The 26,536-nt window shown below is 51.7% G+C and overlaps 1 protein-coding gene across 1 annotated transcript in view; it reads left to right on the top strand.

Annotated features, from left to right (window-relative positions):
* LOC122376148 (protein CBFA2T3-like) overlaps positions 1 to 26,536 on the top strand; it is a 90,669-nt gene that overhangs the window by 63,227 nt on the left and 906 nt on the right. The window contains exons 4-9 of the mRNA XM_043355898.1: positions 12,204 to 12,391; positions 12,892 to 13,038; positions 13,442 to 13,566; positions 14,035 to 14,236; positions 14,899 to 15,100; positions 26,012 to 26,202. Coding sequence (XP_043211833.1) covers positions 12,204 to 12,391; positions 12,892 to 13,038; positions 13,442 to 13,566; positions 14,035 to 14,236; positions 14,899 to 15,100; positions 26,012 to 26,202 — 1,055 coding nt within the window. The remainder of the gene's footprint in view (positions 1 to 12,203; positions 12,392 to 12,891; positions 13,039 to 13,441; positions 13,567 to 14,034; positions 14,237 to 14,898; positions 15,101 to 26,011; positions 26,203 to 26,536) is intronic.

Genomic DNA, 26,536 nt, shown 5'->3' with positions numbered 1-26,536 from the left:
CTGATTTGAGGCCTGTTATTGCTCTTTCTGGATAATTCCCTGGCCTCAGATTGGACCTCAGATGAATGGCTTAGCCTCTAGGGGGAACTGCCAAAATAGACGATTTTTACGGGAACGGATTTTCTGCGATAACTTTTGACTCAAACCTTGTAAGATTTTACTTTTACCGGCATCGTGCTCCTCTCGTCAAGACGCGTCGAATGAGTTATAATTTGATCTTAAAGAGTGAACTTAAAACTTTGACAATTGGTCAAGGTCATGACCTGACCGGAAAAGGTCGTGTTGCATATCAGTCGATCCATATTGTCAAGCTGAACACATCTAAGGTGTTTCTATTGCTCTAGATTGCCTCTATCAAAAGTTGTTGGCGAATTGTTGCAAACTGTTGCACATCTTTCGTGACCTGAGATGACCTCAGGGACATAAGAAAGGGTCACGGCCCACGGGTGTCATTTTCCGGTTCACTGTGTCCTGTTTAGGTTGTAACTCGGTATTGTTAAGAATGACGTTTTTTTATAAATTTAGCACGAATGTTTGAAAGGACGGATTAACGGAGCCGGAGCCCACGCTAAGCACAGCTTGTTGCGTAGACTCCGACCCCTACCGTCCGATCGCGTAAGTCCGGGTGACGGGAGAATTTAGATGCCAAAGTTAACGTGCCCTTCAAAGCCAGACACCCCACTCCTGACTTCAACTGGCTGCGGCTGCCGGCTGGTTCCACCAACCTCAGACCATTCCAGTCAGGAGTCTCAAATGTCGAGCGCCGGAGCGACTCGAGCCCGGGCTCTCACTACCGGGACTCCATTGCTGCTTTACCAACTGAGCTAATGGACAGGTTTGCCCAAAACAGGCGCCTTTCAATTTTCTCTTGACTTTTAGTGGAGAAGAGGTCGCAAAATTGACCTAGCCTTAGGTCATCGATATAAAAAATCATGTGATTAACATTTTATACATATAGGTAGGTACTGTTGCCCTTATAAACAGCTGAAAGTTTCAAAGCAATCCGTCACTCGGTTTAGCTATGGCAAGCATTGGAACTGTTTTTAGGTTATGTCACTTGACGTGACTTAGTGACTTCGTGATCTTGAGAGACCTTGGTCTGAAATTTTCAGAACACATGAAAAAAAAAATGTAGAAAACGGCGGCTCGGAACGCCGCCGTTTTTTTTTTACGCGGAACGCTCCACAGCGCTGAGGCTCCCAACAAACGACAACACTGTGGATTGCTGAGGTAGTTTCGAAAAGGGTGGTGGGCGTCTTACCCGACTGAGCATCTTGCCCCGTGTTACCCCACACAATTGCCACACTGCATAATGCATATGCATGCATTCAGTTCAGGGAGTTTCATCTATGTATTATCAGCATACCGACCCAAAATATCAGCAGCCAGTGGTCAGCTCCTTCCTTCGGAATGGCCGTCAAGGAAAGAAGCCCTGGTTTTCGTCCATATCGGCATCGACGCCGTATTAGATTTTCTCATCGCTATATGCTTTGGGAGGGGCAAAAAGATAGTCTTGCCCACACGATTTGGCTTCGGGGAGGGCAAATGCCCATTTTGCCCTCCCCTGGATCCGCCACTGAAGTGCAAGTCGCACCTGTTCTGACATAGCGAGGATCATTCGCTCAAGAATCGCATGCGATGTGCATAACAAGGACCAGACAGCCCAATGACAATCACATGTTTGCATGTGGTCGTCCCAATCACATGGTGCGGTCCAGATGGCCTTGATCCAGAAGACACTGCGATTGTTTGAGCCTCGAATGAGGCCCTCAGTGACGATCCGACGGCGGAATCTGCGTGTGTTGAACGAGGAGTGGTCGGCCGCTTGAGGTCATAAGTGAGCGACGACGCCGGTGGCCACGATGGTCGGAAACTCTGCCTTTAGTTTCACAAGAGCAAGTGCTGCTACGGCATGTATCACTGTCAGATGATGTAAATAAACGTTTGTACCTATTTGCGCCACATTTGCAGTGGCATGACATTATTTATAGGATTCTTATTTCCAGGCGCTGATGGTAGGTAAAAGAATAAATTGCATTAGACCTAGTACCTACGGTAAACCTGCCGAAATGTTAAGTTAATTCATCGCCACTTAGCGCTCGCCTACATCTATGTATATGTTACAGGCAATGTGTGGAATCAGGCATTAGAATGCCTGACCGACCAGGCATTCTATAGAATCCCTAGGTATTCTATAGAATCCCTGACTGCTTAGGCATTCTATAGAATGCCTGGCTAAGCTCCCAGGCATTCTATAGAATGCCTAAGCATTTTGATTGTCCGAAACACACTTCGAAAATCAGGGGTCAGTGGCAGTACAATGCTATTTGTTTACCTAATTTTCATTGTTGGCCTAGGCCGGTCGTCACCTCACACCATTTCGGGGCAATGAGCTGAGAGGAAGCGAGGGAGGTATTGGGCTATGCCGACCACCAAATGGTGCGCCGCAAGCAGCAGCTGATCCAATTCCGTTGGCACGGGAGAGCCAAGGCGCAAGGCACGCGGGAGAGTCACAGGCCAACCAGTCGCTTAAACGGTTACCCTCGGAGGATTATGCTGCTACAGATACGAAGCTGCATTAGAAGAGTGTTGGCTGGGAGGGTGGACCGTAGGCTTGAATCGAAAGTGATTGCGAATGACGATGGCTTTGTTCTGATGTTAGAAATGAAGGTGAAAAATACACCAAAGGTCACATTTTATGTCGTCATAAGCACTTCGTGTAACGACTCTCAATATACATACATGGACAGCTCAACCTACACCGTAATGTCAGGGAATAACCTGAATAAATGGTTCATTATTCCACGTCTGGGCGGTGGCCCGGCCGTAACAAGAGCCGGATTAGGTGTTGTTCGATCTCCCCTTCCAGCTTGACTTCTGGGCCATGCGGTATTCGAAAGGTCGTCAAAGACTCAAAATTATGAAATTTTACTTCAGTTCTTCTTTAGCAATGTTCGAAAGGGTGCCATTTCTAAAACAAATAGCTAAGCCATTTTTTAGGTCAGCCCAATTTTTGTCCATTTTTGGCTCGTAGCCGTTTTCTCCAGTTTGACCTTAAATCAATTCCTTAGAAGGCAAACACCTCCAAAAATGGACAATTTGCCAATTTTTTCTGTGTAATTTTTTTTTTTTACCAAAGGCGTTTCCGATATTGACATTACCACCATCGTCTTTCTAGCGTTAAGATAAATGCTCTGTACTCTCAGAATGAAATCCTGATGCAATTTGACCTAATTAGGTCAGATTGAATACCTGACCGGAAAATTTGACTGAATGAACATTTGACTGAATGAACATAAATAGTTGAACGCAAGGTAGCCTGGCAGAAAATAATAATGTTACATGTCGGTCTGTGCTCATAATCTTATACAACATACACTTATATGTTGGAAAGATTCGTGTATTTCCTAGGCATTCTATAGAATGCCTGAAAATCAGGCATTCTTTAGAATGCCTAGGGATTCTATAGAATCCCTGGTGGGTCAGGCATTCTATAGAATACCTAGGGATTCTATAGAATGCCTGGTCGGTCAGGCATTCTATAGAATGCCTAGGCATTCTATAGAATGCCTGATTCCACACATTGCCTATAACATATATAATTATAGTTATGTAGCTTTTATCCGCAAAAATGCACCACCTTTCATGCCTTGCTGCGTGTCTTCTCACTTTGAATATCAAGAAACTTCCCAAAAGGGGCTTCCAGCTCTATGCACTGCCTAAAAATGCTTATTAGTGTCATTTAATATCTGCACAAACCTTCAAGAACGTTCAAAAAGTTGAACACTGTTCAACTTTTTGGCGACCTCACCAACCAACCAACATGGGGAGCAAACTTTCAAAACCTTACAAATGCCTTCACCCGAAAACACGTGTCAAATACCCGGTTCCCACCACCACCAGCAGAGATCGTAAAAATGCATGCTGTGATTTTGCCGATCTTGCCGGTTTTCTCCCGTTATTTTACTTTACGATTTTGAACGGTCGTAGTGGGAACCCGGCTTAAGGTTTTGAAAGTTTGCTTCCCATGTTGGTTGGTTGGTGAGGTCGCCAAAAAGTTGAACAGTGTTCAACTTTTTGAACGTTCTTGAAGGTTTGTGCAGATATTAAATGACACTAATAAGCATTTTTAGGCAGTGCATAGAGCTGGAAGCCCCTTTTGGGAAGTTTCTTGATATTCAAAGTGAGAAGACACGCAGCAAGGCATGAAAGGTGGTGCATTTTTGCGGATAAAAGCTACATAACTATAATTATATACATAGATGTAGGCGAGCGCTAAGTGGCGATGAATAACTTAACATTTCGGCAGGTTTACCGTAGGTACTAGGTCTAATGCAATTTATTCTTTTACCTACCATCAGCGCCTGGAAATAAGAATCCTATAAATAATGTCATGCCACTGCAAATGTGGCGCAAATACAAACGTTTATTTACATCATCTGACAGTGATACATGCCGTAGCAGCACTTGCTCTTGTGAAACTAAAGGCAGAGTTTCCGACCATCGTGGCCACCGGCGTCGTCGCTCACTTATGACCTCAAGCGGCCGACCACTCCTCGTTCAACACACGCAGATTCCGCCGTCGGATCGTCACTGAGGGCCTCATTCGAGGCTCAAACAATCGCAGTGTCTTCTGGATCAAGGCCATCTGGACCGCACCATGTGATTGGGACGACCACATGCAAACATGTGATTGTCATTGGGCTGTCTGGTCCTTGTTATGCACATCGCATGCGATTCTTGAGCGAATGATCCTCGCTATGTCAGAACAGGTGCGACTTGCACTTCATCTCCCTCTTTTCGTAGCACCGCTCCGGAACTCAGAATCTCGGAGATAGATAAAGAAGCCATCCGGTTGCGCGCCAGCTACCAAGAGTTGCATCGTAGATTCAGGTAGACAGGCCTAGGATCTCAAACGCTTAGGCCAAGCTCTCCTCTGGAAGACCGCTGCATTGTGATACCACGCCACACTGCAGTGCTGTCAAACGTCGACAATTGCCACCATCCGCTGTGAACCGTTGTGCTCGAATACACTCGCTTATCTTCATTAAACACACGGCGTTAGTTTCCTTGCTGAACTCATAAGTGTTTCTCGTCTGTTCAGTTGATATCATAATTGCCTTTATACAGTTCTAGCATCGCCTGACGAGATGGCGTAGTCACATGACGATGGTGACATGAGCTGTGACACTGCTGTAAGCTGAATGCCGGCTCCGTATACTTGTACTCGTATACCTAAATCGCTGAACCTGTGTCGGCATATTCAGTTGCATTGCAACCTGCTTCAACTTGCTAAATGTTTTATCGAGGATTGCCATAATAAACTGTTAGGAAATCATCGGAACTTGCAATTTATCGGTTACAGCTTCCCGAAAGTATTCACAGCAAAACCACAATGAGTTATATCAACTGCACACATTTTCGCTTTAAAAGTCAATAGACTGTCGTTATCACAGCTGTGAATGCTTTTCGCTGGCATTGTTGATATATTTTCTGATGCTCGCGTACTTTTAACACGCTCAAAACACGCTAATAAATTTAAAAGGTTTCCTAATTTTATCATTCATTCAGTTGCATGGGATCTTTTACCACGTCAACTACGTATAGGCATCCTGAACATTTTTTTTTTTTACAATAGCATATTTTGCCGATCTCTCCTTCATCATCGCTCCTCTCAACTGGCGTTGTCCAAGCCGTTTGCCGATGTCTTACGATGTTTCCCCATCTAGCCCCGTATACCAGATCTAGTGAAGTGTTCAACTTTTTTAGAAAAATCTCTAGATCAACGATCTCGTCCGTTTGCTCCCGTTCTTGCAATTTACGATGTTGAACGGTCGTAGTGGGAACGCGGCCTTAGATAGACCAACTGCAGCTGGGTGCTGTGCGTCGGACGGTAGCCACTCTGCGTTTCTGATAAAAGCCTGTTGTCGGTAAGATGCTGGTAAATACGCTTAAAAACAAGGCGCTCGAAAATTTTTGATAGACAGGGCAACAAACTGATAGGCCTGTAATTGGTTGGGTGAGATGCAGAACCCTTTCTTTTAAAAATAGCTGTAACTCTGGCCTCCTTCCAGCTAGAAGGAAATCTTCCCTCCGACAATGACTTGTTAAAAAGGGCGGCAAGAGGTTCATAAATTAAAATAGCTACTAACTTAATTATCTTGTTGGGTAGATTATCGGGTCCACAAGATTTGTTAACATTTAACGAATTAAGCGCGTTCAGAACTTCCTGCTCGGTAACCAAGATGTCGCCCAATTCGGGAATAACTGACTCAGGGGGAGGAGGGAGCTCCGCTGGTCTTTCTGAAGTTGATTGCTTGGCAAAATGGGAATTTAGTACGTCCGCCTTTTCTTTGTCTCCTGTAGCTAGTTCACCATCGGGTTTTACGAGCGGTGGTATCTGAGATGTTTTGCGTTTTCCAATCATTTGTTTCAGAATCGCGTGATATCTGCGCGGATTTTGTTTTTCGGCTACTAATCTTTGCGACTGTTGAATTAAATACGACTTTTTGAGCCGTTTGTTAAGATCTGAGGTAGCATTCCTCTGCTGTCGCCATCTCTCCCAATCACTCGGCGAATCAGTGCGTTTGGCTATCCGAAATAACCTTTCTCGTTTCCGAATGAAACGTTTTAGTGTTGGTGTCATCCAAGATTTATCTGCATCCCTAACAGTAATTCGGCGCTTTTGAATCGCTTTAGAAGCTGCAGCTAGTATTGTTTCCGTAAAATCATTTGTTGCCCTGTCCAAGTCTTGATCTAAAATAACATCCCAGCTGACTCCAATGAGGAGATTAATGAGTAGCGCATGATCCATATTAGCATAGTCCCATACCACATGGGTGGTCCTCGTGTCAGCCTTTGTGGTTTCTTCGCATAGATAATATAGAATACCTCTTCAATGAGAAAAAAGATAGAGTAACAGTAGCAGAAGTAAATCAACTCTTTCTCGAATACTGCCACACACATCAACAAACAACATTCTACTTCACTGACGGATCCGTCATGAACGGCAAATCGGGAGCAGGAGTCTTCTCTACCCACTATAGAAAATCAAGTCGTCTTCCGGATATTTTCTCTATCTTTTCAGCCGAGCTTGCGGCTATACTTCATGCTATCAATCACATCAAAAAGAAAAAAGTTAAGAACAGCGTGATCTGCACTGATTCTGCCTCATCACTTTCGGCAATCAAATCACAGAATCAAACCGACCACCACATTGTATACCTGATTAAGAAGAACATAATTAACCTAAACAAGATAGGATACAACATCAGACTTCTATGGATCCCGGGACATAGTGGCATCCCGGGAAACATAAAAGCCGACGAGCTTGCCAAACAAAGCCTTAATCTCTCTAATCGTAAAGAAGATCGCTGTACACACCAAGACATCCTTTCGCACCTCAATCACACATTCCGAGACCTGCGCCAGTATGACTGGCAGGCCCTTCCCTACGATCATCTCTTTGAAATCCACCCGCAAATTGGTAACTTCACATCCTCTAATCAAGATAATCGACTCAAGGAAATAGTTCTAGCCAGATTGAGGCTAGGACACACAAAGATAACACATGATTTTATCATAAAAAATGAGCCACCCCCGAGCTGTCCACACTGCACCGCACACACCCGACTCAACATTGCCCACCTCCTTCTCAACTGCCCACACTACGACCAACACCGTCAACACATCATTCACTACACAAACACACACAACCTCAGCCTGGACCTTCCAACTCTCCTGGGTGATGATCATCCAGATCTAATTGAACTTCTCTTTACCTTCCTCAGTGATTCGAATCTCATCAATAGCATATGATCGCAACCTTGCACACAGTATATAGATGTCCTTTGATCTTCCATCGTCGTTTCCATCCGCTTCGTTTTTGCCTCCATTCGCTTTCGTTCTCCTTTGCCTACACACGGGTCGCCTTTTCCAAGTGTATATATATATATATATGTGTGTGTAAGCTCGACAGGGATCCCTCTTAAAGGTTGAGGCCCACTCGAGACACAGAAGCTATCTGGCCGGACACCCCGGGCGCGGCCTAGGTGGCTTGCATCCATGGCCCCCGGGAGTGGATGAAGGTGATAGCTCCACAAACACACATACACATTAGCGATATAACGTAACGTAATATAACGTAATTAAAGAAAGGGCTTTTTTACTGTGTACTTTGGCTGAAAGCACAGGTTTTTGCCCTCTTGGTTAGGCACCAGGTTTTTTCTAGTTAGGACTTTTCCTGGTAAAGTTCACCCCACAACAACACACACCAAACAACAGCACACAAATCAGCAGCAAGTCTCAGCAGCAAGCTCTATGTAAGTAACCAAATTTATCGGTCTCGCCTATCTGGCACCTTTTTGGCCTTCCCTTTGTTTTGCAACCCACCGGACGCCACATGAGCCGGTCTAACGTAAAGTTTGTCTTTGCTTTGCCTCTTGGGCCGGAATCAAATAGCCGGCAATTAACTTAACGTAAAACAAAAGATCTGGCTAATTGCCAGCAAGTAACTTCCCTTCCCCTGCTATAGCCTTGTGCTAGCAGGGATGCAAAATTCAAAAAAAAAAAATTGTGGTTTCTATGTCAAGTGTAACGTAAACCGGCATGTGGTCAATGTTAGAGAAAGGTGACAAAGTGCCGCTCTGCATGACACTCTGAACGTCTGACACCGCAATTTGGTCTCTTAAATTGAAACAGTTGACAGATTTCCGTGTTGGCTCGCAAATAAGCTGATGCATGTCAACCTCGGCATATGTGTCGAACAGCAGGCGATCGAAGCTATTGATCCCGCTGTGCGTTACGCTACTGTTACTGAGGAAAATGTTACCACAATTTAAGTCACCCAACAGTACTATAGAAGACGCTCTGAAAGCCTGGGCCTTCAGCACATTTTCCTTTAATCTTTCTGAAAAGTCAAACTGTTGCTGCGCCGAGGGGTTGGGCGGAATGTAAATGCAGCACACAATTATTGATTTTTCACCTATTTTAACATTGGCCCAGATCCACTCTATATCGTTCGACTCGAAGTCGGTCAGTCTGTGCACTGCCAGGTTTGACCTGGTGTACAGTGCCACGCCCCCACCATGACGTGTTCGGTGTCGAGTTAGTGGCTCAGAGTAACCAGGGAGGTGGTACAGGCTCGGGTGGACGTTATTGTCGAGTTTTGTCTCTGTCAGGCAAATGATGTCAACATCGTTAATACGGGCAAAGTGAGAAAGCTCGTCAAGTCTGTCGCTTGCAGTGATGCTGTTGACATTGGCGTGGGAAATTTTCAGTTTTTTGTTGACTGGACCTGGGTTGGGTTCGACACCCCCAATAAGCAGAAGGTTTAGAAGGTTGTGCAAGAGCGTCAGAAGTCTCTTTTGGGCATGTGTAAAGTGAGTGTGCTGAGGTGTATAATAGCTGAATGAACGTGTCAAGTTGCTCCGATAATACGTATGATGAGTGGGGATAGGATTAGGTAAGTAGGATTTATTGGGAAAACAGTCACCTACACCAGATGAAGAAGTCCAGATCAAGAGACGTTCCGAGGACAGCTGACGACATCTCCTCCAGTGGCGGGTTACAGCGCTGTACAGGCTTTCAGCGCAGCAGGCGGGCGGCACCCCACAGGCCCCGCGGCGGCGCTCACCAGAATACTTAAACATAGGAAAAATCACGACGTCTCCCAGAGACACAAAAGTCAAACAGCATTGACATAGATGACATTGGTGCATATAGTACGAGTGCATTTACCCGGTGCATGTTAGGTATAGCATTGTGAAAACGGTCCAGTTAACAGTCAACTCTCGAAATGGGATTCAATCCAAAACTCTGTTATCACACCCCCAAGCTAAATGGCGAAGTGGTTGCTAACGATGAAACTCTGCCCTTGTAGTTCACTGGGTTAGGTGTGGAGACAGAGTTGCCGGTGCCCTGAGGTGGCGCGAAAACCCTGAAGTGGCGCGACTAAACATAAGTTACGCGACACATTCTTCCAGTTAGGTGGGATTGCGCTCATCGAGGTGGCGCTGTCACTGACAAAAACAAACAGCAAAAAAGTACTTCAAGCGCAATTCAAACAGTGTATAGGCAAGCAGAGTTGTTACCCATTGTATTTCACATCTTACTTCCCGTGGTCAACTTAAAAAGCATGTAAACAAACAGGTCACAGGACATAGCAGTCGTGCGCGGTCAACCCCGTTCACTTCCGTCCCCTCTCCATCCCGCCCCACCCTTGTCTCCCACTCCACCCCCTCGCCACCTTCCCTCTCCGTAACGGGGCAGTTGGAAGCAGACAGTCAGTTTACTTATCCCGCCGGTCGCTACTCACGCCACCGGCCGCCGGACAGCGCCACCTCTCAGCAGCGGAAGCGCTACTTGCCACACGTTCCGCCAGGTGCAGGAGCCGCAGCGCCACCTGCTGCCTCTGCGCCAGCTCCCGCAGCGCCACCTGCCTCCTCTCGGTGTCGCGCGTCAGCAGAGCCGGCGCGAGCCGAGACAGCCGGCGGCTGCGCAGTGTTCTCCTCGGCGATCTTCTGGACGTCAGCTTCCGTCTTGATAATGACTGTGCTGGATGTCTGGGTCTTCTTCACCTTCATTACTCCTCCGTCACTCCACACAGCCCACAGCTTGTTAGCCCGTTTCAGCTCGCGAGCCACGTACATTACTTTTTGTCTGTGACGTGTTAGATTTTCGTACATAAATACTTCTGGCACTTGTTCACCCTGGTTGGCGCCTTTGGCCCGTGTCATCCGTCTTCCAGCCTGCGGTTTGCTTCTCAGGGCTTTACGGGACTGCCACATTTCCTGACGCTTCTGATACGAGCGGAACTTGACACAGAGGTCCCTTGTTTTGACCCCTCTGGCGGTCCGCTCCGATCGCCCGATTCGGTGGGCAACGTCAATGTCGCTGGCTTGCAGCGTTACACCTATACCGTTAGCAATGTTCATAACTATCTCAATGGGGTCCTCTCTTTGAGTCTCGGGTACCCCTTTGATGTTTATACAATACTTTCGTGAGTATTGCTCGATCTCGTCAATTTGCATCTTGAGACCATCAACTTCGCTCACCTTCTCATCCAGCTGTTTCTGCAGGACCTCTATCTTCTCGTCTCGTTTTGCAAGCTCCTTCTTGATAGCTGGCCCCAGCACTTCAGACAGAATGTGCTCGGTAAAGGCCTTAATGACCTCGGTGTCCTTAAACGAGGCCAAAATATGGGCCTTGATTTCGGCACTGAGCGAATCGTCGATCATCTCGTCGTCACTGTGTCACTGGGTGACGCCTCTCAGTCACTCACTGTGCACGATCCTTCACTGGTATCAGATTCACTGTATCGCAAGTGGTCCCTCCCACCGCAGCGGCGTGCCAGCGAACGGGCGGGCCGGAGCGCGCGGGACCGCGACCGCTAGCGGCGGCGGTCAAGGTCGAACTGTGCTATAGTGCGGCCGGCGGCCCCAGTCGTCACGGAAACCGCCGCAGAGGAGAGACCCTGAGGGCAGCCTCAGACCAGCGGACAGCGATAACTGAACCGTTTGGCGACATCCGGCAGCGGCAGAATGCTGTTAGAACATCACGCCAGGCAGTAATACAGCAGGCAATTACCTACCTAATCATGGAGATGATGCCATCGAGAGAGGGAGCCGGCGTCCCAGCTATGTTTGGCGGGTACATCGTGTCTCGTTAGTGACCATACTTATCGTTGATCGCGGCCGAGGGTACACAATGACGCAATGGGCGGCGGCAGCGCCAGTCCGCGCCTGTAACGGAGCCATGTGTGTCCCTTGACTCCCCAACGCCGGCGCCTGCAACGGGGCCTTGTGTCCCTGACGCCGGCGCCTGCAACGAGGCTATGTGTGCGTTATTACGCCTATAACGGAACTGCCGTTCGTGTGTCTGTATACGGCCGGCACCTGTAGCCGGGCGGTGTGTGTCTGTGTGCACCCGGCGCCTGTAACCGGGCGGTGTGTGTCTGTGTGCACCCGGCACCTGTAACCGGGCGGTGTCTGTCTGTGTGTGTGCGGCACCTGTAACCGGGCAGTGTGTCTGACGTCTGTGTACGGCTTGCGCCTGTAACTGCCGTCCGTGTGTCTGTGTACGGCCGGCACCCATAACCGGGCGGTGTGTGTCTGTGTGCGGCCGGCACCTGTAACTGTGCGGTGTGTGTCTGTGTGCGCCCGGCATCCATAACCGGGCGGTGTGCGTCTGTCTGTGTGCGGCAGCGCTGAACGGCGTCGCGGCGCCGGCGCCGGCCGGCCGCGTCGGCACCCCCTCGCCGCCTGAGCCGGACCTGCCGCCGCTGCGCCACCTCAGCAAGCTGAAGCGCTTCCTCACCACGCTGCAGAAGTTCGGACTGGACATCTCCGAGGAGGTCGGCGAGCGCGTCAGAGGCCTCATCCTCAGCCTGGTGGTGAGTGGGCGGACTGCGGAGCCCGGGGACCGCCGCCGCTCTCCTGCGTGTCGGTACGGGCGGCCGGGTTGTACGCTGTGGGACGGGTGCCGGACGGCCGTGCCCTGGCCAGTGACGCCGATGGTCCGGCGTACGGTCGTACCTACCGTTCAGTGGCTGCTCTGGGACACTCGTGACTGCGGGCCGTGGGGCTGATAGTTCGCTATGTCTAGTCTTTGGCATGTGGACTGTGCGACCCTTCTTGCTGCAGCGCAGTGGCGCTTCAGCCGGCCGTCTGCCGGCACTCGCTGGGGCAGTAAGGGCAGTAATCGCCACGCCATGTGTGGATCGCCCATGATCGTAAATACAATACAATACAATACAATACAATGCTGCTGACAGCCTATACTCGAAGGAAGAGCACCACTGACACTCCCACGCCGCGATGTTGACCGGCCGATACTCTCAGTCACTCGGCCTCTCCTCCCTACCGGCGCTGACCTGACCTGACCCGGCTTCAGAACGGCACGCTGACCATCGAGGAGTTCCACGGAGCGCTGCAGGAGGCCACCCACTACCCGCTGCGGCCGTTCGTGGTGCCGTTCCTGCGCGCCAACCTGCCGCTGCTGCAGCGCGAGATGGCGCACCACGCCCGGCTGGCCAAGCTGGTCAGTGCGGCCCCCCCCCCCCCTACGGCCGGCCCCGGCTCCTCCGGGGGCTGTTCAGTGCCGTATGCTCCGTAATTGGGCGGTCACAGGGGCGACGTTGGACGACAGTTTTTCACGCAGAAACGATTACTTTATCAGGTTCAGGGTTACGCAACGGGAATGGAGTAAGGACCGACAGAGTGATTAGGAAAAAAAAGCTATCTTCTATGTACAGGAATTGGCATGTTTGATGCTGGAGAGTGCTTATTGGTGGTATATTCACACGAAGCGCCAGTGAGAAGACTTCCGGTGGGTGTCTGTTCTCAATGGCGGGTCAGTTGTTGACCGGTGCTGAGAGGTTAGAGCGGTGCACGCGCACCACACAGGGCTGCCGGACAGGTGACTGACGGCGCGCTGCCGGCAGACGATGCAGCAGTACCTGCGACAGCACGAGTACATGCTGGTGGACCCCACCTACACGGCCCACGAGCCATCAGAGATCTTCAGCGCCGAGGCGCACGACCTGCGCAAACGCAAGTCCTCGGACAGGTGGGTGGCCGCGGGGTCAGAGTTCTGCGGGCAGCGGGTGACCCGGGCCGGCGGGGCCCCTCGGACAGAGGGTGACCGCGGGGACGGCGGGGTCAGGGTCCCTCCCAGTTCCATCTGGTGGCGAGGCTGGCGGCAGCTGCTGCAATCTGTTTGCGCGGTGACGCAATGTCCGCCACATGTGCTCGGCGGGCCGGCGGCGTCTGTGTCTGTGACGGCCAGGGCCTCCCCGCTGCTGCCGCTATCCGGCGGGCGCCGCGGGCCCGGTTATTTGTTCAGCGGCCAGACAGGAGCCGGACCACTGTCCGCCGGCGGCGGTGACGGAGCCCATTCAGCGCCGGGCGCGCAGTTGAGTCACTCGGTGCCGCTGACGCTGTCCAGATAGCGTCGCTGTGTCCGCGGCCCGGCGCCGGGGCCGGGCCGCCAGCCGCGCCCGCCAGTCGCCACTCACGCGTGTCCGTCCACCGGCAGCCTGGCCGAGGGCGGCGCCGACGCGCGGACCTACTCGCCGCCGCTGAAGCGGCACCACAGCAGCGGGCTGCACTCGCCGCCGTTCAGCGGGCACCTGCCGGCGCTGAACGGTGACGCGCGGCCCATGGCGCTGAGGGCCGTCAGCCCGCGAGACGAGGAGCGCAAACCGGCCGACTCGGACGAGTGGAAAAACATCCACGTGGTAAGTGACATCACACTGAATATCCATGTCTGACAAGGCGGTGAACACACAACCTGTCTGCAATTCCCTTTGACGCCCCCTGTGCCGCCGCCCCTGTTACCACCCAGTGCCGCCGCCCCTGTTACCACCCTGTGACGCCTCCCCTGTTACCACTCCGTGCCGCCGCCCCTGTTACCACCCCGTGACGCCCTGTTATCACCCGGTGACGCCGCCCCTGTTACCACCCCGTGACGCCCTGTGCCGCCGCCCCCTGTTACCACCCCGTGACGCCCTGTTACCACCCGGTGACGCCCTGTGCCGCCCCCGTGCCGCCGCCCCTGTTACCACCCGTGCCGCCGCCCCTGTTACCACCCGGTGACGCCCTGTGCCGCCCCCGTGCCGCCGCCCCTGTTACCACCCCGTGCCGCCGCCCCTGTTACCACCCCGTGCCGCCGCCCCTGTTACCACCCTGTGACGCCGCCCTTGTTACCACCCTGTGACGCCGCCCCTGTTACCACCCAGTGACGCCCTGTACCGTCCCTGTTACCACCCTGTGCCGCCGCCCCTGTTACCACCCCGTGCCGCCGCCCCTGTTACCACCCGTGACGCCCTGTACCGTCCCTGTTACCACCCTGTGCCGCCGCCCCTGTTACCACCCCGTGCCGCCGTCCCCGCTCCCGCAGATGCTCAACTGCATCCTCAGCATGGTGGAAAAGACGAAGCGGGCGCTGACGATGCTGCAGCAGCGGCCGGCCGACGGCGGAGACGCGACGCCCTGGACGCGCGCCCACGAGCCCTCCGACATCCGGCGGCAGGCCAGCGAGATCATGGCGCAGACCGTGAAGGCCACCGAGGAGAGGGTGGCCGAGGTGCGGCGGCGCGCAGGTGAGCGCCGCTGCTGCCGCCTGGCGGACGATACCACAGTCACTAGTGCCAGCCACGGCCGCCGCCACCGCAGCAGCTGCAACATTGCAACGCTAAATCATCTCCAGCCTAGAGCCTAGCATAGGGGAGAGTGGGGTAAGATGCCCAGGGTGGGAAAGACGCCCCACCCCCTCTGGCGACGAAACAAAGAATCGGACCTGGAAATTAATGTTCTTAGCGTAAAGCGGAAGCCTGCCTTGTTAACGGCACAAAAAATTGCGAAGCTCAGTTGGGCAACGGCTGCAGCTGATGACTGCATGTTTTTTATTTGCTGCTTTCAAAAAATATTTTGGTGTTAGAACATTGTAAAAATCGAAGAAGGTAAATAATTTTTGCGTCCCTTGCATGGGTGTAACTTTGTATACTTTCGAGGTCCCATGTGGGACCCCAATGCGAACATTTGGGACCCCAATTGTCATTTTGGGACCCCAATAGTGGAGGCCCCCGAGACGCATCAGCTACTTTGCAAACGGAGGTCCGATATTCATATAAAAGGTTCTCTGTTTAAATAGGAGGCCCCTTGGACAAATCGGAGGCCCTGTTGGACAAATAGGAGGCCCCCTGAACAAGTAGGAGGCCCCCTGAACAAGTAAGAGGCCCCCTGAACAAGTAGGAGGCCCCCTGAACAAGTAGGAGGCCCCCGGAAAACAGGAAGTCCCCTGGAGAAATAGGAGGCTCTCTGGACAAGTAGGAGGCCTCCTGGACAAATAGGAGGCCCTAGACAAATAAGAGGCCCCTAGACAAATAGTAAGCCCCATGGACAAGTAGGAGGCCCTCTGTACAAATAAGAGGCCCCCCTGCAAAAATAGGAGGCCCCCTGGACAAATAGGAGGTCCTAGACCTAGACAAACAGGAGGCCCCTTTCACAAAAGGAGGCCCCTGGACAAATAGGAGGCCCCATGGACAAGTAGGAGGCCCTCTGTACAAATAGGAGGCCCCTGCAAAAATAGGAGGCCCCCTGGACAAATAGAAGGTCCTAGACCTAGACAAAAAGGAGGCCCCTTTCACAAAAGGAGGCCCCCTGGACAAATAGGAGGCCCCTTTCACAAAAGGAGGCCCCTGGACAATTAAGAGGCCCCCTGAACAAGGAGGCCCCCTGGATAAAGAGGAGGCCCCCTAAAAATAGGAGCCCTCTGGATAAATAGGAGGCCGCTTGGAAAATAAGAGGCTACTTTAACCAATAGGAGGCCCCTTGGACAAATAGGAGGCCCCCTGAACATGTAGGAGGCACGCTGGACAAATAGGAGGCCTCTTGGGCAAAGAGGCCCCCTAGAAAAATAACAGGTCCCTTGGACAAATAGGAGGCCCCCTGGACAAATAGGGGACCTCTTGAACAAATAGGAGGCTCCATGGACAAGTAGGAGCTAGAGGCTCTCTGTACGAATAGGAGGCCCCCTGGACAAATAGAAGGCTCCCTTAACAAAAAGGAGTCCCTTCAAAAAAAGGAGGCCCCGGGACAAGTAGGAGACCCTTGGACAAATAGGAGGCCCCTGCACAAATATGAGACTCCTAGTCGAATAAAAGACCCCTGGATAAATAGGAGGCCCCTGGACAAATAGGAGGCCCCTGAACACGTAGGAGGCCCCCTAGATAAAGAGGAGGCCCCCTGGAAAATAGAAGCCCCCTGGATAAATAGGGGACCTTCTGGAGAAACAGGAGGCCTCCTGGACAAATAGGAGGTCCCATAGACGAATAGGAGGCCGCTTGGACAAATAGGAGGCGCCGTTAACCAATAGGAGGCCCCCTAGACAAACAGGAGGCCCTCTGTAACAGTAGGAGGCTCTCTGTACGTACAAGAGACCGGCGCTCGACCTGTAGAAGCTTAGCCGTATGTACGCTAGGAGGCTCTCTGTGCAAGTAGTCGAAGTAGGAGGCTCTCTGTACTGTACCTACAATTACAAATAAGAGGCCCCCTGGGTAACTTAGATGCAACACAAATCGGAGGTCACCTATAAAAAAGCGGGACTCTGTTGGAATACCTGATTTAATAAATTATTTTCCTGATATTCAAATTACTTAGGTAATCCTCGTCCGCACATGGGGGGGGGGGGCAGTGGTTGCCACACCCCCCACCCCGACCTAGGTAGTTTTTTCTGCTCTGCACTAAACATTTTGATTGCTAGAAGTCGGATATTTCGTATAGCTGCTGCTCTATCCTTTTTTAGCGTCCACTGAAAATTTCAAGTTTCTGTGGTTTTTGGTTTCGGAGATATGACCTTATTCTTCAGGTAATGTCATAACCCAAATGACAAATACCCAATATCTTGCGTTGGCGTTGGGTCTTGTGAGCTTTTGACACCTTGATTTCGGCCTTTTTTGTCAGTCTTACCTCCCACCTATCATGGAACATGTTGTTCAATGATGTAGAGATGCCAGGGTCAGGGTCAAGGTCAACCTAGGTCGTCTAAAAATATTGCGTTTTAGGCAAGCTGAATTTACTTTCGTGAAGTTTCTTTGACTGTATTTTTGGCAAAAGCTTCTCAGTTCATGATCTCATGTAATATGGACACATTCACAGTCGGTGCACACATCAGTATACTCGTACACACAGACACACACAGACATACAAACACATGTCATTGACCTTGAGCTAACTTGACCTGAAATGACCACAGCCAGCAAAAACCTAGTCGGATAGTGTGACAAAGAGGTTCTAGCTGGCTTGGCACCACAATACGGCAGCGTCATCGGTACATGATGAGCAGCGCACGTGATATTCCAACGGGCAACGGTGACCCCAAACAGCAACATTCTTTAGTTTGACCTGACCTGGAAGGTCAATGACTGACCTGATGAGGTAAAATTGGTATCATTGGATTCGTCACTTCCCAAAGAATCTGTTGCTCTTGACCGCAAGGCTTAAAATCTTGTAAGAAAAAATTGTGGTGATGTCGAATAAGATACCTACACAAGCAGCGGGCCAACCCATCATATACCGATGACGCTGCCGTATTAGTGCCAAGCGAGCTAGAACAGCTCTTTGTCACACTATCCGACTAATTTGCTGGCTGTGGTCATTTCACGTCAAGTTAGGTCAAGGTCAATGATATGTGTTTGTATGTCTGTGTAGTGTGTATGTCTGTGTATGTACTGATGTGTGCACAGATCGGTTTGTGTGTCCCTATTACACTTGATCATGAACTGAGAAGCTTTTACTAAACATACAGTCAAAGAAACTTCACGAAAAGTAAATTCAGCTTGCCTAAAGCGCAATAATTTTAGATGACCTAGGTTGACCTTGACCCTGACTCTGACACATGGGTGAAACTTTGACATCACCATTGGGGTCCCAAACGTCCAAGGGGGCCTCCATTTAGTGGGGGCCTCCAAGCAATTAGGGGCCTCCAATTGCGGAAGCGGTAATTTACGAGCCACGCCAGGGCCTCCTCTAAGAAATTTTCATTGGGGGACCAGAGGCTCAGAAGCCAAACATGGGGTACCCCCAAATCCAGTTTTCTCATCGGATTTAGGCCACTTATTTTTCGTCACAGCTCTGATGCCATGATTTTTTTTTTTAATATCGATAAAGAAATGGTAGGTCACCTGACCCTACTGGTGGATCCAGGCCAGCAGGGTGACATTGTATGTAAATATCCCCCGCGGCATCCGAAATCGACGAAAATTTCTGGCTTTTTCACTTTTGACAATACAACACAATGCCTTTATAATAGAAAAAAAAATAACGGCACAGCATTGCGCAAGGAATCTAGCCGTAAGCCGACCCCAGAAAGTGTGAGGGTTAACCTTCGCCGGCACCTGGGGGGAGGGTCGCCACCCCCAAGTTAGTTTTTCTGCTCTACACTTAACATTTTTAAAGCTAGAAACCTGATTTTCTTTGTATAGCTGCTTTTCTATCTTTTCTCAGCGTCCATTGAAAATTTCAAGCTTCTGCGGCATTTGGGTTTGGAGATATGACCTTGTTCTTCAGGTCATGTCATGTCCTAAATGACGAATACCCAATATCTTGCGATGGCTATGGGCCTTGTGAGCTTTTGACACGCTGATTTCGGCTTTTTTTTGCCAGTCTTACCTCCCACCTATCATTGAACATGTTGTTCTGCGATGTACAGATGTCAGAGTCAGGGTCAAGGTCAACCTAGGTCATCTAAAATTATTGCGCTTTAGGCAAGCTGAATTTACTTTTCGTGAAGTTTCTTTGACTGTATGTTTAGTAAAAGCTTCTCAGTTCATGATCAAGTGTAATAGGGACACACAAACCGATCTGTGCACACATCAGTACATACACAGACATACACATTACACAGACATACAAACACATATCATTGACCTTGACCTAACTTGACGTGAAATGACCACAGCCAGCAAATTAGTCGGATAGTGTGACAAAGAGCTGTTCTAGCTCGCTTGGCACTAATACGGCAGCGTCATCGGTATATGATGGGTTGGCCCGCTGCTTGTGTAGGCATCTTATTCGACATCACCACAATTTTTTCTTACAAGATTTTAAGCCTTGCGGTCAAGAGCAACAGATTCTTTGGGAAGTGACGAATCCAATGATACCAATTTTACCTCATCAGGTCAGTCATTGACCTTCCAGGTCAGGTCAAACTAAAGAATGTTGCTGTTTGGGGTCACCGTTGCCCGTTGGAATATCACGTGCGCTGCTCATCATGTACCGATGACGCTGCCGTATTGTGGTGCCAAGCCAGCTAGAACCTCTTTGTCACACTATCCGACTAGGTTTTTGCTGGCTGTGGTCATTTCAGGTCAAGTTAGCTCAAGGTCAATGACATGTGTTTGTATGTCTGTGTGTGTCTGTGTGTACGAGTATACTGATGTGTGCACCGACTGTGAATGTGTCCATATTACATGAGATCATGAACTGAGAAGCTTTTGCCAAAAATACAGTCAAAGAAACTTCACGAAAGTAAATTCAGCTTGCCTAAAACGCAATATTTTTAGACGACCTAGGTTGACCTTGACCCTGACCCTGGCATCTCTACATCATTGAACAACATGTTCCATGATAGGTGGGAGGTAAGACTGACAAAAAAGGCCGAAATCAAGGTGTCAAAAGCTCACAAGACCCAACGCCAACGCAAGATATTGGGTATTTGTCATTTGGGTTATGACATTACCTGAAGAATAAGGTCATATCTCCGAAACCAAAAACCACAGAAACTTGAAATTTTCAGTGGACGCTAAAAAAGGATAGAGCAGCAGCTATACGAAATATCCGACTTCTAGCAATCAAAATGTTTAGTGCAGAGCAGAAAAAACTACCTAGGTCGGGGTGGGGGGTGTGGCAACCACTGCCCCCCCCCCCCATGTGCGGACGAGAATTACCTAAGTAATTTGAATATCAGGAAAATAATTTATTAAATCAGGTATTCCAACAGAGTCCCGCTTTTTTATAGGTGACCTCCGATTTGTGTTGCATCTAAGTTACCCAGGGGGCCTCTTATTTGTAATTGTAGGTACAGTACAGAGAGCCTCCTACTTCGACTACTTGCACAGAGAGCCTCCTAGCGTACATACGGCTAAGCTTCTACAGCGCCGGTCTTTTGTACGTACAGAGAGCCTCCTACTGTTACAGAGGGCCTCCTGTTTGTCTAGGGGGCCTCCTATTGGTTAACGGCGCCTCCTATTTGTCCAAGCGGCCTCCTATTCGTCTATGGGACCTCCTATTTGTCCAGGAGGCCTCCTGTTTCTCCAGAAGGTCCCCTATTTATCCAGGGGGCTTCTATTTTCCAGGGGGCCTCCTCTTTATCTAGGGGGCCTCCTACGTGTTCAGGGGCCTCCTATTTGTCCAGGGGCCTCCTATTTGTCCAGGGGTCTTTTATTCGACTAGGAGTCTCATATTTGTGCAGGGGCCTCCTATTTGTCCAAGGGTCTCCTACTTGTCCCGGGGCCTCCTTTTTTTAAGGGACTCCTTTTTGTTAAGGGAGCCTTCTATTTGTCCAGGGGGCCTCCTATTCGTACAGAGAGCCTCTAGCTCCTACTTGTCCATGGAGCCTCCTATTTGTTCAAGAGGTCCCCTATTTGTCCAGGGGGCCTCCTATTTGTCCAAGGGACTTGTTATTTTTCTAGGGGGCCTCTTTGCCCAAGAGGCCTCCTATTTGTCCAGCGTGCCTCCTACATGTTCAGGGGGCCTCCTATTTGTCCAAGGGGCCTCCTATTGGTTAAAGTAGCCTCTTATTTTCCAAGCGGCCTCCTATTTATCCAGAGGGCTCCTATTTTTAGGGGGCCTCCTCTTTATCCAGGGGGCCTCCTTGTTCAGGGGGCCTCTTAATTGTCCAGGGGCCTCCTTTTGTGAAAGGGGCCTCCTATTTGTCCAGGGGGCCTCCTTTTGTGAAAGGGGCCTCCTTTTTGTCTAGGTCTAGGACCTTCTATTTGTCCAGGGGGCCTCCTATTTTTGCAGGGGCCTCCTATTTGTACAGAGGGCCTCCTACTTGTCCATGGGGCCTCCTATTTGTCCAGGGGCCTCCTTTTGTGAAAGGGGCCTCCTGTTTGTCTAGGTCTAGGACCTCCTATTTGTCCAGGGGGCCTCCTATTTTTGCAGGGGGGCCTCCTATTTGTACAGAGGGCCTCCTACTTGTCCATGGGGCTTACTATTTGTCTAGGGGCCTCTTATTTGTCTAGGGCCTCTTATTTGTCCAGGAGGCCTCCTACTTGTCCAGAGAGCCTCCTATTTCTCCAGGGGACTTCCTGTTTTCCGGGGGCCTCCTACTTGTTCAGGGGGCCTCCTACTTGTTCAGGGGGCCTCCTTGTTCAGGGGGCCTCCTACTTGTTCAGGGGGCCTCCTATTTGTCCAACAGGGCCTCCGATTTGTCCAAGGGGCCTCCTATTTAAACAGAGAACCTTTTATATGAATATCGGACCTCCGTTTGCAAAGTAGCTGATGCGTCTCGGGGGCCTCCACTATTGGGGTCCCAAAATGACAATTGGGGTCCCAAATGTTCGCATTGGGGTCCCACATGGGACCTCGAAAGTATACAAAGTTACACCCATGCTCTGACATCTGTACATCGCAGAACAACATGTTCAATGATAGGTGGGAGGTAAGACTGGCAAAAAAAAGCCGAAATCTGCGTGTCAAAAGCTCACAAGGCCCATAGCCATCGCAAGATATTGGGTATTCGTCATTTAGGACATGACATGACCTGAAGAACAAGGTCATATCTCCAAACCCAAATGCCGCAGAAGCTTGAAATTTTCAATGGACGCTGAGAAAAGATAGAAAAGCAGCTATACAAAGAAAATCAGGTTTCTAGCTTTAAAAATGTTAAGTGTAGAGCAGAAAAACTAACTTGGGGGTGGCGACCCTCCCCCCAGGTGCCGGCGAAGGTTAACCCTCACACTTTCTGGGGTCGGCTTACGGCTAGATTCCTTGCGCAATGCTGTGCCGTTAATTTTTTTTTCTATTATAAAGGCATTGTGTTTTATTGTCAAAAGTGAAAAAGCCAGAAATTTTCGTCGATTTCGGATGCCGCGGGGGATATTTACATACAATGTCACCCTGCTGGCCTGGATCCACCAGTAGGGTCAGGTGACCTACCATTTCTTTATCGATATTTAAAAAAAAAATCATGGCATCAGAGCTGTGACGAAAAATAAGTGGCCTAAATCCGACGAGAAAACTGGATTTGGGGGTACCCCATGTTTGGCTTCTGAGCCTCTGGTCCCCCAATGAAAATTTCTTAGAGGAGGCCCTGGCGTGGCTCGTAAATTACCGCTTCCGCAATTGGAGGCCCCTAATTGCTTGGAGGCCCCCACTAAATGGAGGCCCCCTTGGACGTTTGGGACCCCAATGGTGATGTCAAAGTTTCACCCATGGTCCCTTGCTATAGTCGTGATACATTAGCATGCGTGTACTGTGTCCCAAACAGTTTGTTTCATGGTGTAGTTTTATGGCTAACAAATTGTACTGATTTAATGTTACTTCGGTACCTTGGGGTAAGATGCCCCCTGTCCTGATGGGGAAAGACGCCCCCCTAAATCCGTAGGCTGTCCTTCAAACAGCCCGTCAAATCATTTATTACATACTTGTGATGTAGACAAAAGCCGATCTGGGACTATTGAGAGTCCAGTACGGTCGGGTGCTCCCCATGCAGGGGCGGATCCAGGAAAACTCCAAGGGGAGGGTCATGAATCGAAGTGGTGCCCCTACCTATACCCAAAATTAAAAACTCAACGGATTTCGTCCACTTCATTTTGGTGGTGCCCCCATTTTCAGTTTTTATTTTTATTTTTTTTATTTTTAGTCGGTATCTTACCTCTTAGCCACAACCACATTTACCAATTGTAAGCAAGTATATATGAATGTGCTATGTGTATATATGTTGTGGAGTGTGGACGCTGAGTAATGAGTACTTACCAGGAACGTTATCAGGTAAGCAAATCGTTGTCAGTTCGACGAACTTGACCCTGGCGTCTAAAGGGTCTGTCCTTTCCTTGACACTTCAGGCTTGTCAGGGGCACCAAAGTCCTTCCAGGGACACCACAAACCTGTCAGGGGCACCTACGGCCTTGTAGGGGCGCCACAGGCCCGCCAGGGGCACCACAGGCCTGCCAGGAAGCAGGGGCACCACAGGTCTAGCAAGTATACACGACAGGCCTGTCAGGGGCACAACGGGCCTGTTGGGCCCATGAGCACCCCTAGGGGCAGGGGCACCACAGTCCTTCCAGGGGCACCGCAGGCCTGTGAGGGGCACCAGCGGCCTAGCAGGGGCACCAGTCAACACAGGTCTGCCAGGGGCGCCACAGACCTGCCAGGGGCACCACAGACCTGCCAGGGGCACCAGAGGCCTGCCAGGGGCACCACCGACCTCGCAGGGGTAACTTGGGCCTGTCAGGGCCCAGGGGCACCACGGGCCTGTCGAGAGGCACTTCAGGCTTTTCAGGGGCACCATAGTCCTCTCAGGGCGCAGGGGTAGCAGGGGCACCAGAGGCCTGCCAGGGGCACTACAGGCCTAGCAAGGGCACCACTGGTCTATCAGGGGCACCACGAGCCTGTCATAGCCAGGCATCTCAGGCTTGTCAAGGCCCAGGGGCACCACAGGTCTGTGAGGGGCACCAGCGACCTAGCAGGGGCACCAGTCAACACAGGTCTGCCAGGGGCGCCACAGACCTGCCAGGGGCACCACAGACCTGCCAGGGGCACCAGAGGCCTGCCAGGGGCACCACCGGCCTCGCAGGGGCACCTTGGGCCTGTCAGGGGCACGACGGGCCTGCCGAGGGGCACTTCAGACTTTTCAGGGGCACCAGTCCTCTCCGGGCGCAGGGGCACCAGAGGCCTGCCAGGGGCACCAGCGGCCTAGCAAGGGCACCAGAGGCCTGCCAGGGGCACCAGCGGCCTAGCAAGGGCACCAGAGGCCTGCCAGGGGCACCACAGGCCTAACAAGGGCACCACGGGCCTGTCAGGGGCACCTCAGGCTTGTCAGGGCCCAGGGACACCACAGTCCTTCCAAGGGCACCGCAAGCCTGTCAGGGGCACCAGAGGCCTGCCAGGGGCACCACAGGCCTAGCAAGGGCACCTCTGGCCTGTCAGGGGCACCTCAGGCTTGTCAGGGCCCAGGGGCACCACAGTCCTTCCAGGGGCATTACAAGCCTGTCAGGGGCACCAGAGGCCTAGCAAGGGCACCACAGGCCTGCCATGGACACCACAGGCCTGCCAATGGCACCACCGGCCTTGCAGGGGCGCCTCAGGCCTGTCAGGGGCACCACGTGCCTGCCGGGGACACTTCAGGCTTGTCAGGGGCGTTACAGTCCTGTCAGGGCCCAGGGGCACCAGGCCCGTGGTGTCCCTGCTAGGCCTGTGGTGCCTCTGGCGGTCCTGTGGTGCCCCTGTCAGGACTGTGATACCCCTGATAGGCCGGTGGTGCCCCTGGAAGGTCTTTGGGCCCCCGGGCCTCAAGGGGGGGCCATGACCCATGTGACCCCCCCTTGGATCCGCCCCTGTCCCCATGCCGGTCTCTCGGCCCACATAGCGACTTTTTGGGTGGCATCTGACTCTGAGAGCCCTCACGACGGCCTCTGTGGGCCCAATTATTGGCTCCAGGGCCCCTCACGAATCCTTTGAGGGCTCCCACGTTGGCCCCACGGGCCGCACTGGCATCGGAGGTCCCCACGATGGGCTCGAGGGCCCTCAAGCATCATGAAGACCTATAAGAGCCCCACAGTGGCCTCCGAACGCCACCACGGAGGCTTGTTTGGCCGCGCTGGACTATGATGGCCCTAACGATGACCTCTGAAGCCCCTTACGACTACTATTGAGGGCCCTCATGATGACGTTTGGTGTCTACTGCAGGCTCGAAGGGACTACTGATTCGTTCAGGCGATTCACGTGCCCATTTATGTCACTTATAGTGCAGGGGGCATCTTTCCCAACGTCAGGGGGCGTCTTTCCCACCCTGTGGGGTAAGATGCCCCCTTTCACTTCTTCAGGAAAATGCTTAATAGCAAAAAAAGTAATAATATTTCAGGCACGAAAGTGTGATATTTTTGGAGAAAAATGATGTCGGCTTCCGTTGAAACTCCAAGTTTTGGCTTTCCCATCGTCATTTTCGAATAATATATGACATAGTAAAACCCTGGGCATCTTTCCCCACTCTCCCCTACGCAAAATCCACCAAAAGTGTAGACGATATCCGAATTTTACCGTGGATCGCGGCTATTTAAAAGCTGTCCGACTAGTCAGACCCTCTGCTGAGACCCTACCGTCCCGCGCTGACCCCTCTGGCCGCGCTGACCCCTCTGACCGCGCTGACCAGCCCCTCTGACCGCGCTGACCACCGCTCTGACCGCGCTGACCCGCCCCTCTGACCGCGCTGACCACCGCTCTGACCGCGCTGACCCACCCCTCTGACCGCGCTGACCCACCGCTCTGACGGGCCCCTCTGGCGGCCACAGAGGACGCCGTGAACGAGGTGAAGCGCCAGGCGGTGTCGGAGCTGCAGAAGGCCGTCACGGTGGCCGAGGCGCGCGCCTCCGAGATCGTCTCGGCCGAGCGGTGTCGTATCGAGGCGCTGCTGGCCGAGGCGCGCAAACTGGGAGCCGAGGAGGCGCTGGCCGCCGCCGGCAAACAGAGCGACGGCTCTGAGGTAGGCAGGGCGAGCCGCCGCCGGCAAACAGAGCGACGGCTCCGAGGTAGGCAGGACGAGCCGCCGCCGGCAAACAGAGCGACGGCTCCGAGGTAGGCAGGGCGAGCCGCCGCCGGCAAACAGAGCGACGGCTCCGAGGTAGGCAGGGCGAGGCTCCGAGGTAGGCAGGGCGATGCTCCGAGGTAGGCAGGGCGATGCTCCGAGGTAGGCAGGGCGAGCCTCCGAGGTAGGCAGGACCAGGACGAGCCTCCGGGGTAGGCAGGGAGATGCTCCGAGGTAGGCAGGGCGGTCCGAAGAACTGCTGGAACCGCGGCCTGTACCCCGGTCTGACGGC

The sequence above is a fragment of the Amphibalanus amphitrite genome, unplaced genomic scaffold (genome assembly GCF_019059575.1).
Source record: "Amphibalanus amphitrite isolate SeventyFive unplaced genomic scaffold, NRLGWU_Aamphi_draft 000004F_arrow, whole genome shotgun sequence".
NCBI lineage: Eukaryota > Metazoa > Arthropoda > Thecostraca > Balanomorpha > Balanidae > Amphibalanus > Amphibalanus amphitrite.
Note: the sequence above shows the minus strand (reverse complement) of the source record. Positions and strands in the feature narration are given on the sequence as shown.